Here is a 12,346-nt window from a genome sequence, read left to right as displayed (position 1 = left end):
GGCAATCCCCTACTCCTTTTTTAGCTTTTGACAGCCACTGGTCTGATTTATTGCTGGTTGCTGGGTGATGTTTCACTGTGTAAATGTAGCACAGTTTGTTAATCTGCTCATCAGATGATGGACATTTGGATTGTTTCCAGATATCAGTGATTATAAGTAAGCTGCTATGAAGATTTGCATACAGGGCTTTGTGTAGATATGTTTTCCTTTCTCCTGAGTAAATAGCTAGGAATGAGATTACAGATTCTTATGGAGAGAAACAACTTTTCGAGACAGGCTGTACCATTTTGCATTCCCACTGGCAATATATTAGAGTTCCAGTTGCTCCAATTCCTTTCCAGACACTTGTTGTTTCTCTTTTTTCTTTTAGCTGTTTTAATCAGTTAATGGTGATACTTTATTATGGTTATAATTTGATGTTGAACTTCTTTTCATGTACTTGTTTGCTCTCTGAAAAAGTGTTTGGCTTTTTTGGTGAAGTGACGGTTCAGACCTTTTGCCCATTTTACGAAATTGTTTTCTTATTGTGTCTTGAAAGTTTTTTTTTAATGTATTCTGGATACAAGTTATTTATCAGATATGTAATTTATAAATATTTTCTCCCAAATTTGTGACTTTTTATTTTCTTTTAAAGAAAAGTTGGAATTTTTAATCTAATCAATAAAGGTTTGTCACTTGAGCATAAACAGATATCTTCTTAATGATCTCTTTTGAAGATTAATTAGGAAGTCTGTTTTTTTAATGGTTTGTGCTTTTTTGTTCTATCTAGGGAATCTTTGTCTAAGCCAAGGTCTCAAAACATTTTATTCTATGTTTTATTCCAGATCTAGTTTAAAAATTTGAGTTAATACATGTATGTGGTATAGGAAACGGGCCAGTATTTGTGTTTTTATTGTATATGGATGTCTAGTTGTTCTGGGACAATTGAAAAAACTATTCTTTCTCCATAACAAGGGTCTATACATGTGCGGGTCTTTTGTAGAGAGCAGGGCTTGGCTTAGTGCGAAGATTAGCACTCACTGGTACACTGTTGTCACCAATAATATTGTCTGTTGTGACAGACAGTGCTTTTGCTGTGCTGAAGATTCCCAGATGTTGTGGTCAGTCTTCTCCTCCTGGAAGAGTGGGAAATTGCTCAGGTGAAGGCAACACTAATAGTCTCTGGAAAATGTGGGATGTTGATTTTTTAAACTTTTGTTTCCTAAACCTTATTAAAGGTCTCTGGACCAAATGTAAAATTCCTTTTCAAGGCCTCCTAGATTATGGCTAATCTTTTTGAACGAGGAGATCATGTTAATATTAGTTATTAATGGCTATCATTATGAACCTAAAAAAAAATTTGTGACTTAATGCATGAATAATTTTGCACTATAACTATTTTTATAAAGAAAACACCCCTACCACTTTACCTTGAGGAAAAAACTTCAAAATATTATTTTTAAAGTCTGGTTTTTGTAATATGTTAATTTTTTCTAGTAATGAAAAATACTATATAAAAAAGTATAAAATTTGCCTTGAATTTCTTGGATCAAATAATGAAATCTGAAGACATTTTTACTGTGTTATTTTAGGGTTTGATGCCCTGTAATTTCTTAAAGGACCGAAATTTGTTGTTGGACAATTCTCTTCAGCTCTGACTGTCTTCCCCACCTGCTGATTGTTCTTCTACTGAGCTTTGTGTGCCTTTTGGAACAAGCACTTGGTTTTCATTGTATCCTTCATTTCAAGGACAGTGGAGGACACACAAAAGGTGCTTAGTAATGGAGAATAAGGAATAACTTTACAATAATGGTGGCAATAAAGGTAGCAATTGTTTCATTAAACACATTGTGCTAGCTTTCATTAAACAAATTGAAATAATAGTTTATTTACTTACATATGAAAACTAGAATCTTAAATGCAATGTATATTGCAAATTAACAATCTTTTAAACAACTCTTTAGAAAGAAAAATTATCTGCCATATTTAAATAAATGTTTTTTCATAATTTTACCTCTTACATATTTGATGACAGTTGCAAACATTGATGCAGCATACATGGAACTTTATCTTCCATTTTCTAAAGACGTATAAGTAGCTTTATTTTTTCTTGAACATAAACAACAGAGTAAAAAAAAAAAAAAATCAAGTTCCTCACATGTTATTTACTCTTCACCAGGTTTCTTCCTGATAAGTTATGCTGTTTTAAATGAATCTCAAAGAAACATCTCTTGTGCCATTTTGTCCTTTTCTTTTTTTCTTCATTTAGAAGACATTTTCTAAGAGTCTACTCTGAAGCTTATAGAGATGAGCAAGCTTTCTATGACCTCATTTCCTTGTTGGGAACAAGTAATAGGAACCCCAAATTACCAGTGGCCTCGTCCTAAGAGCCAAACCCTATGGACATTCTTTCTTTATTATCTCAGCCTCCTAGAGGATCTTACATTGTTTATCCATACTCCTTCCTTCCTCTGACTTCTCTCCTCATGCTTTTCTCATAGCGGTCTGTATTCTGCAATATGTGGAAGGTTATGGGTTTCCTGGAGTTTCAGCCCCCTTTTTTCTCTCCACCTTCTTCCTCAGCCATCTCCTCTGCTCTACTGACTCCAGCTGCTGCTTGTGTATGTATGCTTAACAAACCTGCCTTTTCACATCAGACCCAGCTACTCCCCTGACTGCCTGTTAACGCCTCAACATGAGGCCCCTCACATTCAGGGTGAACTAACTCAACTCATGATTTAGTTCGTATTTCCTTTCATTATTGCATTGCCATCATCCATCTATCTAGTTACCTTGGCCTTAAATATGGGAATCATTTTTACCTCTCCTTTATCTTCCTTTCTCCCCATACCCCATGTGGGGGGTGCCACACAACCCTCTTCTTCCAAACAGTCCTCCTTCACTGCACTTCACCTTCAATTTTCAAAGCTAATTGTGCACTCTTAACAAAACTTAAGTAGTAGGTGCAAAGTTATATTTACATTGATCTATTCTGCAGGCATATTTTTAAAATAGGATTTTAGAGACCATAAAACCACATTTGAAATTCAAATATTGCTCCAGCAATCAGACTGCTTAGCCAGTGACCAAAAGAGGCAGCTTTTCATGTGAAATAACACAAAATATAAATGTATATATGTAGTTTATCTGATGAGAACTGTTGTTCCTTGACATAATGCTTTAGGTTCTCACCTCACCTCAGTTACCATGGTTATCAATAGTTGCTCACCACAGGTGACCCAGTGTCAGGTATTGAGTGAGCATGATTTTGAGGTAAAAACATCCTTGTTCTCTTCTTGCAGTCAAGTAGCATCTTTGTTCTAATCTTGTAGCCTCCATATTCTCATCTTGCAGTCAGGGAGTATTGGTTTGGTGAAAGGAGGAATATAGGCAAGAGATCAAAGTCCCTAGAGAGATGAGCATGAATAATAACTTTATAAGTATCACTTAGTGTTTTTTCAGGTTGCTCTCTAGCAACCTTGTGAAGTGGGCAAGAACTGCTGTATATATTTCATGGGTTAAGTACAGGCCTGCCCTGAATCATTCAGGTAAGTGCATCTCCGCCGGCCACCATGGAACTTGTTGCATAAAGTTGCCCTTGTAAAAAGCTGCTACTTTGCCCACACTGTGATCCTTCCGGGGTGTCTGCATTTGTAGCTTTCAGCATGGACACAGTGCAAACTGTGTTTCCTTGCTCCCCTTCATAGGAACGCACTTGGTTTATATCTCTCCTGGTCTTCAGTGACACAGGCTTTGAGCCTCAGAGTCAGCTGCTGAGCGGGAGGTTCTCTACCTTTCTCAGGTCCCTCAGGCTGCTTCAGCATGTTCCAAGATAAATTTCCTGTGCTCAAGACACCCATGCTCAAACTATCCCAAATGACTTTTCAAAATTGGTAACAGTTCCTCTAGTCATTTTCTCATGATGGTGTAACAGAATAAAGGGAGGGAGCAGGGTGGGAGATAGAAACTAAAAATCAGGGAAGTGTATAAAATTATTGTCAGAGCCAAGACTAGATGTCAGATCTTATGACATACACTTTTCTTTTCCATTATGCTTTTCACAAATCTGTTTCCTGATGATTGGTGACTGTTGCGGTTTTAGAATGGGATTCAGTGTGAAAGACGAATGAGGGTTAGCCCAGCAAGCTGCTGTCGTGCAGGCTTTAAGGAGAACTACATTAATTCTTGAGCCTGGGTACTGAATGTGGACAGTTGAAATGCAGTGGAAATCACTAGTTGCGTAAACCCCTGTGGTAATTAATAGCTTAGCTTTTGCCTTAACACGTTAATACAGCAATTGAGTGAAAGGTAGTTAAGACCCAGGTATTTGATGAGTGTTAAATAGTAGCTCACTGTTGTTTTAATTTGCATTTTCTAATTGTAGGGAATTAAGAATGTTTCTACATGTTTATTGGTTATTTAGGTTTCCATTCTGCAAAGTACCTGTTTATATCTTTTACCTGTTTTCCTATTGGATTGTTGAATACTGATTTGTAGGAATTATTTATATAGTCCTGATACTCCATATATTTTATAAATATTTTCCAAGTCTGATTTTCAAACATAGTCTTCATAGTGAAATTTCTTATTCTTAATGAAGTTAATTCGTATTATTTAATGTTTATAATATTAAATTAATTTTATAATTCACTTTTGAGGTTCTGAATTTTTAAGTGAATTTTATTTTCTTTCTTTATAGGGTATGAACGTGATTTCTGATGAAACTGGATTGGAATAATTTTCATTATCTTTGTATATTTATATATATATATTTTTAAATTTTGCATTTGACTTAAAGTGCCATGAGAAAATTTGCATACTGCAAGGTGGTCCTAGCCACCTCCTTGATTTGGGTACTCTTGGATATGTTCCTGCTGCTTTACTTCAGTGAATGCAACAAATGTGATGAAAAAAAGGAGAGAGGACTTCCTGCTGGGGATGGTAAGTGACATTTTATAATACAGCTGTTTTAATCAATATATATCACTAGTTTTTACTAATTTAGATAATATAAAATTTTAACTTTTTTTTAGATTAACAGGAGTCCCTGGCTTCCTATAGTAGATATGATAATCATATTTATAGTTCTCCAGGGGGTTCTTCCATCAGTTAAAAACATTAAAGTATCATGCATAGAATTACTAAACTTGACTTTTATGTTCAATATTCAGCATAGTTAATTTCCTACAAGTTATTTAGTTATTTATTTTACTAAATAACATGGATATCTCATAGTTGGGAGTATCAAAATTTTACGGAACATTAGTCTAACACCGAAATGCTGAGTGGAGCATGAAAATTGCTTTATAAGGTATCAAAAGAGATTACTCCTGCCCTTCCATCTCAGTCCGAACGGGAAGACATTTTTATAGATAGATGTGATCTGGAGAGGTTTTTGTTGTTGTTAATGTTGTGGATAGCTCCAGTTAGCACTTGTGAGGGAGAACTTTTGAAAAGATTGGGCAATAGAATAGGGGCTGCAGTGAGATCATTGCAATATGTGGTATGGAAAAGAAAGAAAATATACAAATATAAAGGGGGGAGGTAGTAAGTAGTACTGATGTTTTTGGCAGAGGACATTGGAAGATTCAGTTTTAAGCTCCTTTTATTTAACAAATAAATGTTGCCCTTTAAAAAAAAATTAACCATAATGAAAATGACTACATTGCAAGAGTCAGTAATCCAGTTATTCCAGGCTCTGAACTCTCTGTGATTAGTTATAAAATACATGGCTGTACAGCAGTCCTACTATTTTTGGGAATTACGTACAAATAATCACTCTCTCAACATGTTTAAGTATATAGCCACATTTAAACTTTTTGCACTTTTACAATGAGAAAGGCCTTTGGTTCCCCAAAATTTACAATAGAAAAAATACTGATTTGTATTGTTAACTGTACCAACCTAATTGTAATTGTTATATGTGGGCTTATATAACTGTTCTATTTATATCTTCTTGGGAAACCTGTCTAGAATTAGGCTCAGTTGCTCACACTGAATCCTAATAATACCTAGGCTAATTCCTAACTTAAATTTTCACCTCTTCCATAAGTTTTAATACATTTTTCATCCAAAGGCAGTCCATTATTTTGCGTAATATTTACTTTATAGTTCTGCTGTTTAGTATCTTTGTTGGGTGACAAAATGTTGCCTCCTTATCTGTTGCTAGAGCTGTACCCATGCTATGTTTAAATCAAAGAACAGGTCAGAAACGTGAGTATTCTTTTCCCAAATAGAATGGAATAAATTTCCCCTCACACTACTTTAATTCATTGCCATTTATAATAAACTCATGGTGTTGTATCTTAAATGTAAAGGCTTGACAGTGAAAAAGAATAGAGTCTGTCGCATGTGAAGATTCACTTGAATGTTTTTTGACTTCTCTGTGCTAGGCAACGTACTAGGTGCTGTTGATACACAGTTGAACAAAAAAATAAGACAAAATTCCTCCCCTCAGGGAACTCACAGTCTAATGAAAGAGAAATAACAATAGTAAACACTAGTATAATAAACATCACTTTAGGAATGTGGACAAGAGTAGAAAGGAAGGAACTCCCTGAGGTGTCTGAGAAGGTACAGTAAGAAAGTATGCTCCAGCTGAGTATCAGCTTGAGCAGGTTTTTTTTAGGTTTGTTGGGAGAGGGGAAGCAAAGGAAAGAAGGATATGCAAGATTAGCAAGTGAGAACAGAGTCGATAGAACAGGAGCACAGGATGATGCTTGGGAGGTAGCAGAGGCCATGTTACACAAGGCCTTTTATGGCATGCTAGGGATTTTGGACTTCATCTGTAGACAGTGGCATGCTGCTGAAGCATTTTAAACAAGGGAGTAAGGCCCAATTGGACCTGGACTTCTGGAAGAATGCTTTCGTGGTCCTGTGACTGGTGGACTGGAAGAGAATGAAGCAGGTAGCAGAGATCAGACTGAGACTGTTGTGAAAATTTGGAAAAGAGCTTGAAACACACACTAAAATGACAGTGGAGGTGGAGAGGAAATGAGTATATACAGAAGTATTTAAGTAGTGGAATTTACTTAACCTGGGAGCCATCGAATGTAGGAAATAACAGAAAAAGTCTAAGGTGACTTTCATGTCTCCATGGTTGGATGAATTGATGCACCTCAGAGGAAGAGCAGCTTTATGAAAAGGTGGATGGATGAAGTTGAGTTTGGAATTTGTCTGTCTCTCTCTCTCTCTCTCTCTCTCTCTCTCTCTCTCTCTGCCCCCCCCCCCCCCCACTTTCTCCCTCTCCTTTTTTTCTTTTTCATTTTTGACATGGAGTGTAGTTCTGTCACCCAGGTTGAGGTGCAGTGGTGCATCTCAGCTCACTCTAACCTCTGCCTCCTGGATTCAAGTGTTTCACCTGCCTCAGCCTCTTCAGTAACTGGGATTACAGGCACACACCACCACACCCAGCTAATTTTTGTATTTTTAGCAGAGGTGGGGTTTTGCCATGTTGGCCAGGCTGGTCTGGAAATGCTGACCTCTGGTGATCCACCTGCCCCGCCCTCCCAAAGTGCTGGGATTACAGGCTTGAGCAACCACACCCGGTCTGAGTTTGGAGTATTTAATTTTGCGGTACTGGTAGAGATGTTCTACAGTAGAGAATGGTCGAGATGGAGAAAATATGTGGTAATTTAAACCTTGTCTGTAAATCAGGCTGTGCACGGTATGTGTAGAATTGGAAAAGACAGACCCCCTGTTGGAGAGCCCTTCCTGGAGGGTCACTGAAGGAAGGAGAAGGCTTCTCAAGGAGTCAGAGTACAATGAAAGCCCCAAGGAGTGGGTCATAGAAGCCTAACCAAGGTGGTGTTTGCTCAGAGATTTTACCTAAGACGGGGCTTCTCATGACCTTGGCAAGTATCATTTCAGGGAATGGTCATTGGATTCTGGATTCAATATACCAGAGAAACAGTGGGGATGTAGCTTATTCTTTAGGAAGCTTCAGCATGAAGGGAAGCATGTAGTTTACAGTAGTTACAAGAGAGAAATGGAGCTGAAGTTGGTTTCTGTGTATTTATTATTATTTATATACGTTGAGGAAGAGGTTTAAACTGTAGGGGAAAGGAGAAATACTTGAAAAAACAAATTCTTAGCAGATAAGGCAGTGTGGTATCAAAACAGATTTTTTATATCTTTGAGGAAAAGGATTCTCCTCAAAGAGCATTCTCAGGTTATCATCGTTTTGACAGTCACTAGTGGCATCAGTTTCAGAAGAAAGGACTGGGTTTTGTACAAAATTACAGAGTAAAGGAGCAGTAGTCTGAAAGTAATGGTGTGGAGGTAGGAGGTAGCATTATTGCCTCTGGAGGAAAGGAGAACCAATCATTCTCCCAGAAATAGTTGTGAGGTTCATGGACTCTGGAGTGTAAGGTTGGCGGAAAGAAAGGAGAATAGACCCAAAGTCAGGCAAGCAAGTTTTATTAACCTGCCAGGCTAACCCGTAACAATCAGAGGAGGCAGCTCCAGCTTACAAAACAAGGGATTTATATGGAGTGAGAGGGGCATAAGAGAGTTTCAGCACTGAGGTAATCTATCCGCTGGTAACAGGCATAGAGATAGTTTGTCAACTTGCAGTAGACTTATACTACATCATTCTGTGACTTTTGTGGTGGCAGTTTTTTAAAAAAGAGAAACCAGGATTTTTTACAGATATGTGTCAAACCGGAATTTGCAAGTATGGGTAACAAACATTTGTTTTCCCTGTCCTCCATAATCAGGCTTTGCTTAATTGTAGCACATCTGGCAGCCTTGATGTGGCACCTAGGTAGGGGTTCAGGAATGCAGCTGCAGAGCAATCTGAGTGGGGGGAAGGGGTCAGCTTGTGTGGAGGGGGTTTTCTGAGGCAGCTTGTCCCTAACATGGAGGAGAGCCAGACTTAAGTCTGTACATGGAGCCTGTGTGTTATGGAGACCAGACAGTGGAGAGGCTTTACAATAGCCTAGCGGTGTCAGGGTGTTCAGGGGACAAGCTAAGAAGGATGTCTGTAATGGGAGCATGAGAGAAGTTGCTGAGCAGTAGGTGGGAGGGGAAGTATATAGCTAAGGGGAGATGATCTTTGAGGCCCATAGTAGTCTTAAGGCGAGAAAATGATTGGGGAAGAGCACAGTTGATGCTAATAAGCAACAGTGTGAAAAATCTGCTTTGATATGAAGTTTCAGTGCAGTGGTTGCTGAGAGGTCCTAAGTCTTTTCAGAGCCCAGAGTTATTAAGGTTCTGCTAGTGGCAAATTGCTGTGGTGCCTTTGAAGAGATTTTTTTACTAAAGAGGATCAGGGAGAGGGAATGGGTGATTGGCACCAAGGATGCCAAGTTTCTTAGTGGAATTAGCATGCACATTTCATGACCTGGAAGTCTCCCTTGATAGGACACATAGTGCCTCCTGGATCTTTGTTTTTTATGGCATTTGAAAACCAAAAAGCAAAGAAACCAAACAACCAAAACAACAGCAAAAAAGCATTGAGCAGTATGGCATCCAGAGTGACTGTTTCAGTATTGGAAGCACCTAATTTCTGACCGTTCTACTTTACAGCTCTGATTTTGGTGAAATTTAGCAAATTCTATTCTCTATGATGTGAAAAACGGTTTCCTAGGTTTGAATAGAATAGATTGATTTCCTTTTGATAATGCTATGAAGGCTTCTTGTAAGATTGTTGTTGATTTGCTGTACTTAAAAGAGTTTTCTAAGATTCTTGTATTGTTACTTGCCTACCTCAAGGGATAGTAGTCAGTCTTCCGGTGATTCCAAAGGGGTTTGTTTTCTCTGAGTAGTTGTCTTATAGGTCTATACTTGTATTTTATACCTGAGGCTATCTGAAAGTAGCAGAATTCTTCTGTTGCTAGATTAGATTGGGCTCCCTTGAGAGAATAAGGGTAGTGGGGGTTATGGTCTAAGAATATTTTTACTATTCTTCTGCTTTCCCAAATTAGCTCATTTATTCACTTTATGGATTTGGGTATTATATAGAGTGTTCAGGATTTTTACAGATGCAGTTTCAAGTAGTAATTGATTCTTCATGTCAGCACTACATTTTCAGATCATTAAAACATTAATGATTCAACTTTTCATGTACTTATGCCGGGAATTATTTCAACTGTTAAACATTAGGATGCCTTGGAGAACATGGTTTATAGAAAAAACTTCCAATGATTAAAAACTTTAAAATAGAGGCCGGGCGCGGTGGCTCAAGCCTGTAATCCCAGCACTTTGGGAGGCCGAGGCGGGTGGATCACGAGGTCGAGAGATCGAGACCATCCTGGTCAACATGGTGAAACCCCGTCTCTACTAAAAATACAAAAAATTAGCTGGGCATGGTGGCACATGCCTGTAATCCCAGCTACTCAGGAGGCTGAGGCAGGAGAATTGCCTGAACCCAGGAGGCGGAGGTTGCGGTGAGCCGAGATCGCGCCATTGCACTCCAGCCTGGGTAACAAGAGCGAAACTCCGTCTCAAAAAAAAAAAAAAACTTTAAAATATTACTAATAAATGCTATAAGAAATATTGTGACAAATTTTTAAGTGTTGATTTTTATATATGCAGCACAGGTAAATTAAACATGAAATTGGAAATTGACAGAGATGTCAAAGTAGCAGAGAGTTACCAGTGAGTTAAGTTATAAATGATATTTTGATGTTTAAAAAATCAGATAATATGCTGCATTTTATTGCATCTTACATACCTTTGTTTATAGAATGTTCTGTTTACCACTGTAAAAGTGAAAACATTCCAGTTACCATTGTGAGCCACGTCGCAGTGTCAGAGATGTTAAAATGTAGGAGAAAACATTTTTAAATAGTGAAATATAGTGCATAAGGACAGCAAAGATGGCTAATCATATAGTAAGATCAGAAAATCGTTTGGGAGAAATTATTTTAGGCTTTTATTAGTATATTTACCCCAAAAAGTAGTCATAAAACTTTATACCTCTTTATTCTACTTTCATGAGAGAAACACATATAAGAAATTTGAAAAATACCTTAAAGTGTATTCAAAGGCATGTCATGTGGTTTGTGTATGTTAATCTTATTTGGAGGCTTTCATAGTGAACTTATAGTTTTCTTGGTAAATACCTTTTCTAAAACATGATACTTGTCCACAGTGTTATGTAAATGAAACTTAACTGAAATATATAATAAAATATGTTTGTTATCATATAATACTTTGGAATAACACCTTTGTCCCTCACTTGTCAAATTGATTTCATTCTTAGAAATGAGCTGCTTGTAAAATTTTATGCAAATATGTTTTCTTCCGTTCATGAAATGGCATCCAAACTCATTTCAGTTTCTTTCTAAAAATTTTCACAGAACTAACTTTTAATATACATAGAAGACTGGCAGTAGAGTACATGGAAAGTTAATGCCTACCATTTTTTAAATTGCTTTCTAATACTGTAAATGCATTAATAATAAAAATATATTCACTAACCACATGCATTTCATACAGGACCATTTGCCAAGACAATTAGTTTAATAGTCCACTTAATTCTGTAGGATATTGTAATTACTTATCGATAGAGTATTGTGGTAGATTCTCTAAATCGTGCGGTAGACATACAACTTTTGTTTAAAGATAATTTTAAATGTGGCTCTGAAATTTCATATGTAACAGTAGGTTAGAGTATATAATGCAGGCACTATATTAGATTTTCAGATTATTAGTAAATACCAGATGATAAAATGTGCAAAATAGTGCATCAGCAGGATTGTATATGCTGTACAGTTTTTGCCTGATTCTTTAAGATCTCAAAACCAACTTTAAGTTTCTGGTTATATAGTTTCTTATGTAATAAGCAATTAAGTTTATATTTTGTAGTACTTACAGTAATAATTTCTCCAGTCCTCCTTAATACTCATCCTCCACCATGGAAATTCTCAAACAGAAACAAAAATAGAATAGAAAATTATGGCCAGGCACGGTGGCTCACACCTGTAATCCCAGCACTTTGGGAGGCTGAGGAGGGCAGATCACCTGAGGTCAGGAGTCCAAGACCAGCCTGAGTAACATTGTGAAACCCTGTTTCTACTGAAAATACAAAAATTAGCCAGATATGGTGGTGTGCACCTGTAATCCCAGCTGCTTGAGAGGCTCACGCAGGAGAATTGCTTGAATCTGGTAGGCAAAGGTTGCAGTGAGCCAAGATTGTGCTGGTGCACTCCAGTATTGGTGACAGAACAAGACTCTGTCTCAAAAAAAATTTTTTTTTTTAACTCTCAGATACCCATCTTCTGGCTTCAAGAGTTGTCTAGTTTTGTGGCATGGATACCTCTTTCTGTCTTCCTTCCGCCTGTTTTGTTTGTTGTTCAAGAAATTGAGGTATTTCTCTTTTCCACTTTCCTGCAGTCAGGAATTGTATCCCTTTAATTGTGTG

The 12,346-nt window shown here is 37.4% G+C and overlaps 1 protein-coding gene across 4 annotated transcripts in view; it reads left to right on the top strand.

Moving 5' to 3' along the window:
• Positions 1 to 12,346, top strand: part of GALNT1 (polypeptide N-acetylgalactosaminyltransferase 1) — a 131,443-nt gene that overhangs the window by 65,215 nt on the left and 53,882 nt on the right. For 2 of the 4 annotated variants that reach the window (XM_074383579.1, XM_003924730.4), the window contains exon 2: positions 4,679 to 4,920. In XM_074383579.1, the coding sequence (XP_074239680.1) occupies positions 4,782 to 4,920 (139 nt within the window). In that variant the 5' untranslated portion in view covers positions 4,679 to 4,781. Of the gene's footprint in view, positions 1 to 1,733; positions 1,751 to 3,229; positions 3,253 to 4,678; positions 4,921 to 12,346 lie in introns of those variants that run through there. The other 2 variants (XM_074383577.1, XM_074383578.1) reach the window with 2 other exon arrangements.

The sequence above is a fragment of the Saimiri boliviensis genome, chromosome 13, assembly GCF_048565385.1.
Source record: "Saimiri boliviensis isolate mSaiBol1 chromosome 13, mSaiBol1.pri, whole genome shotgun sequence".
Taxonomy (NCBI): Eukaryota; Metazoa; Chordata; class Mammalia; order Primates; family Cebidae; genus Saimiri; species Saimiri boliviensis.
Note: the sequence above shows the minus strand (reverse complement) of the source record. Positions and strands in the feature narration are given on the sequence as shown.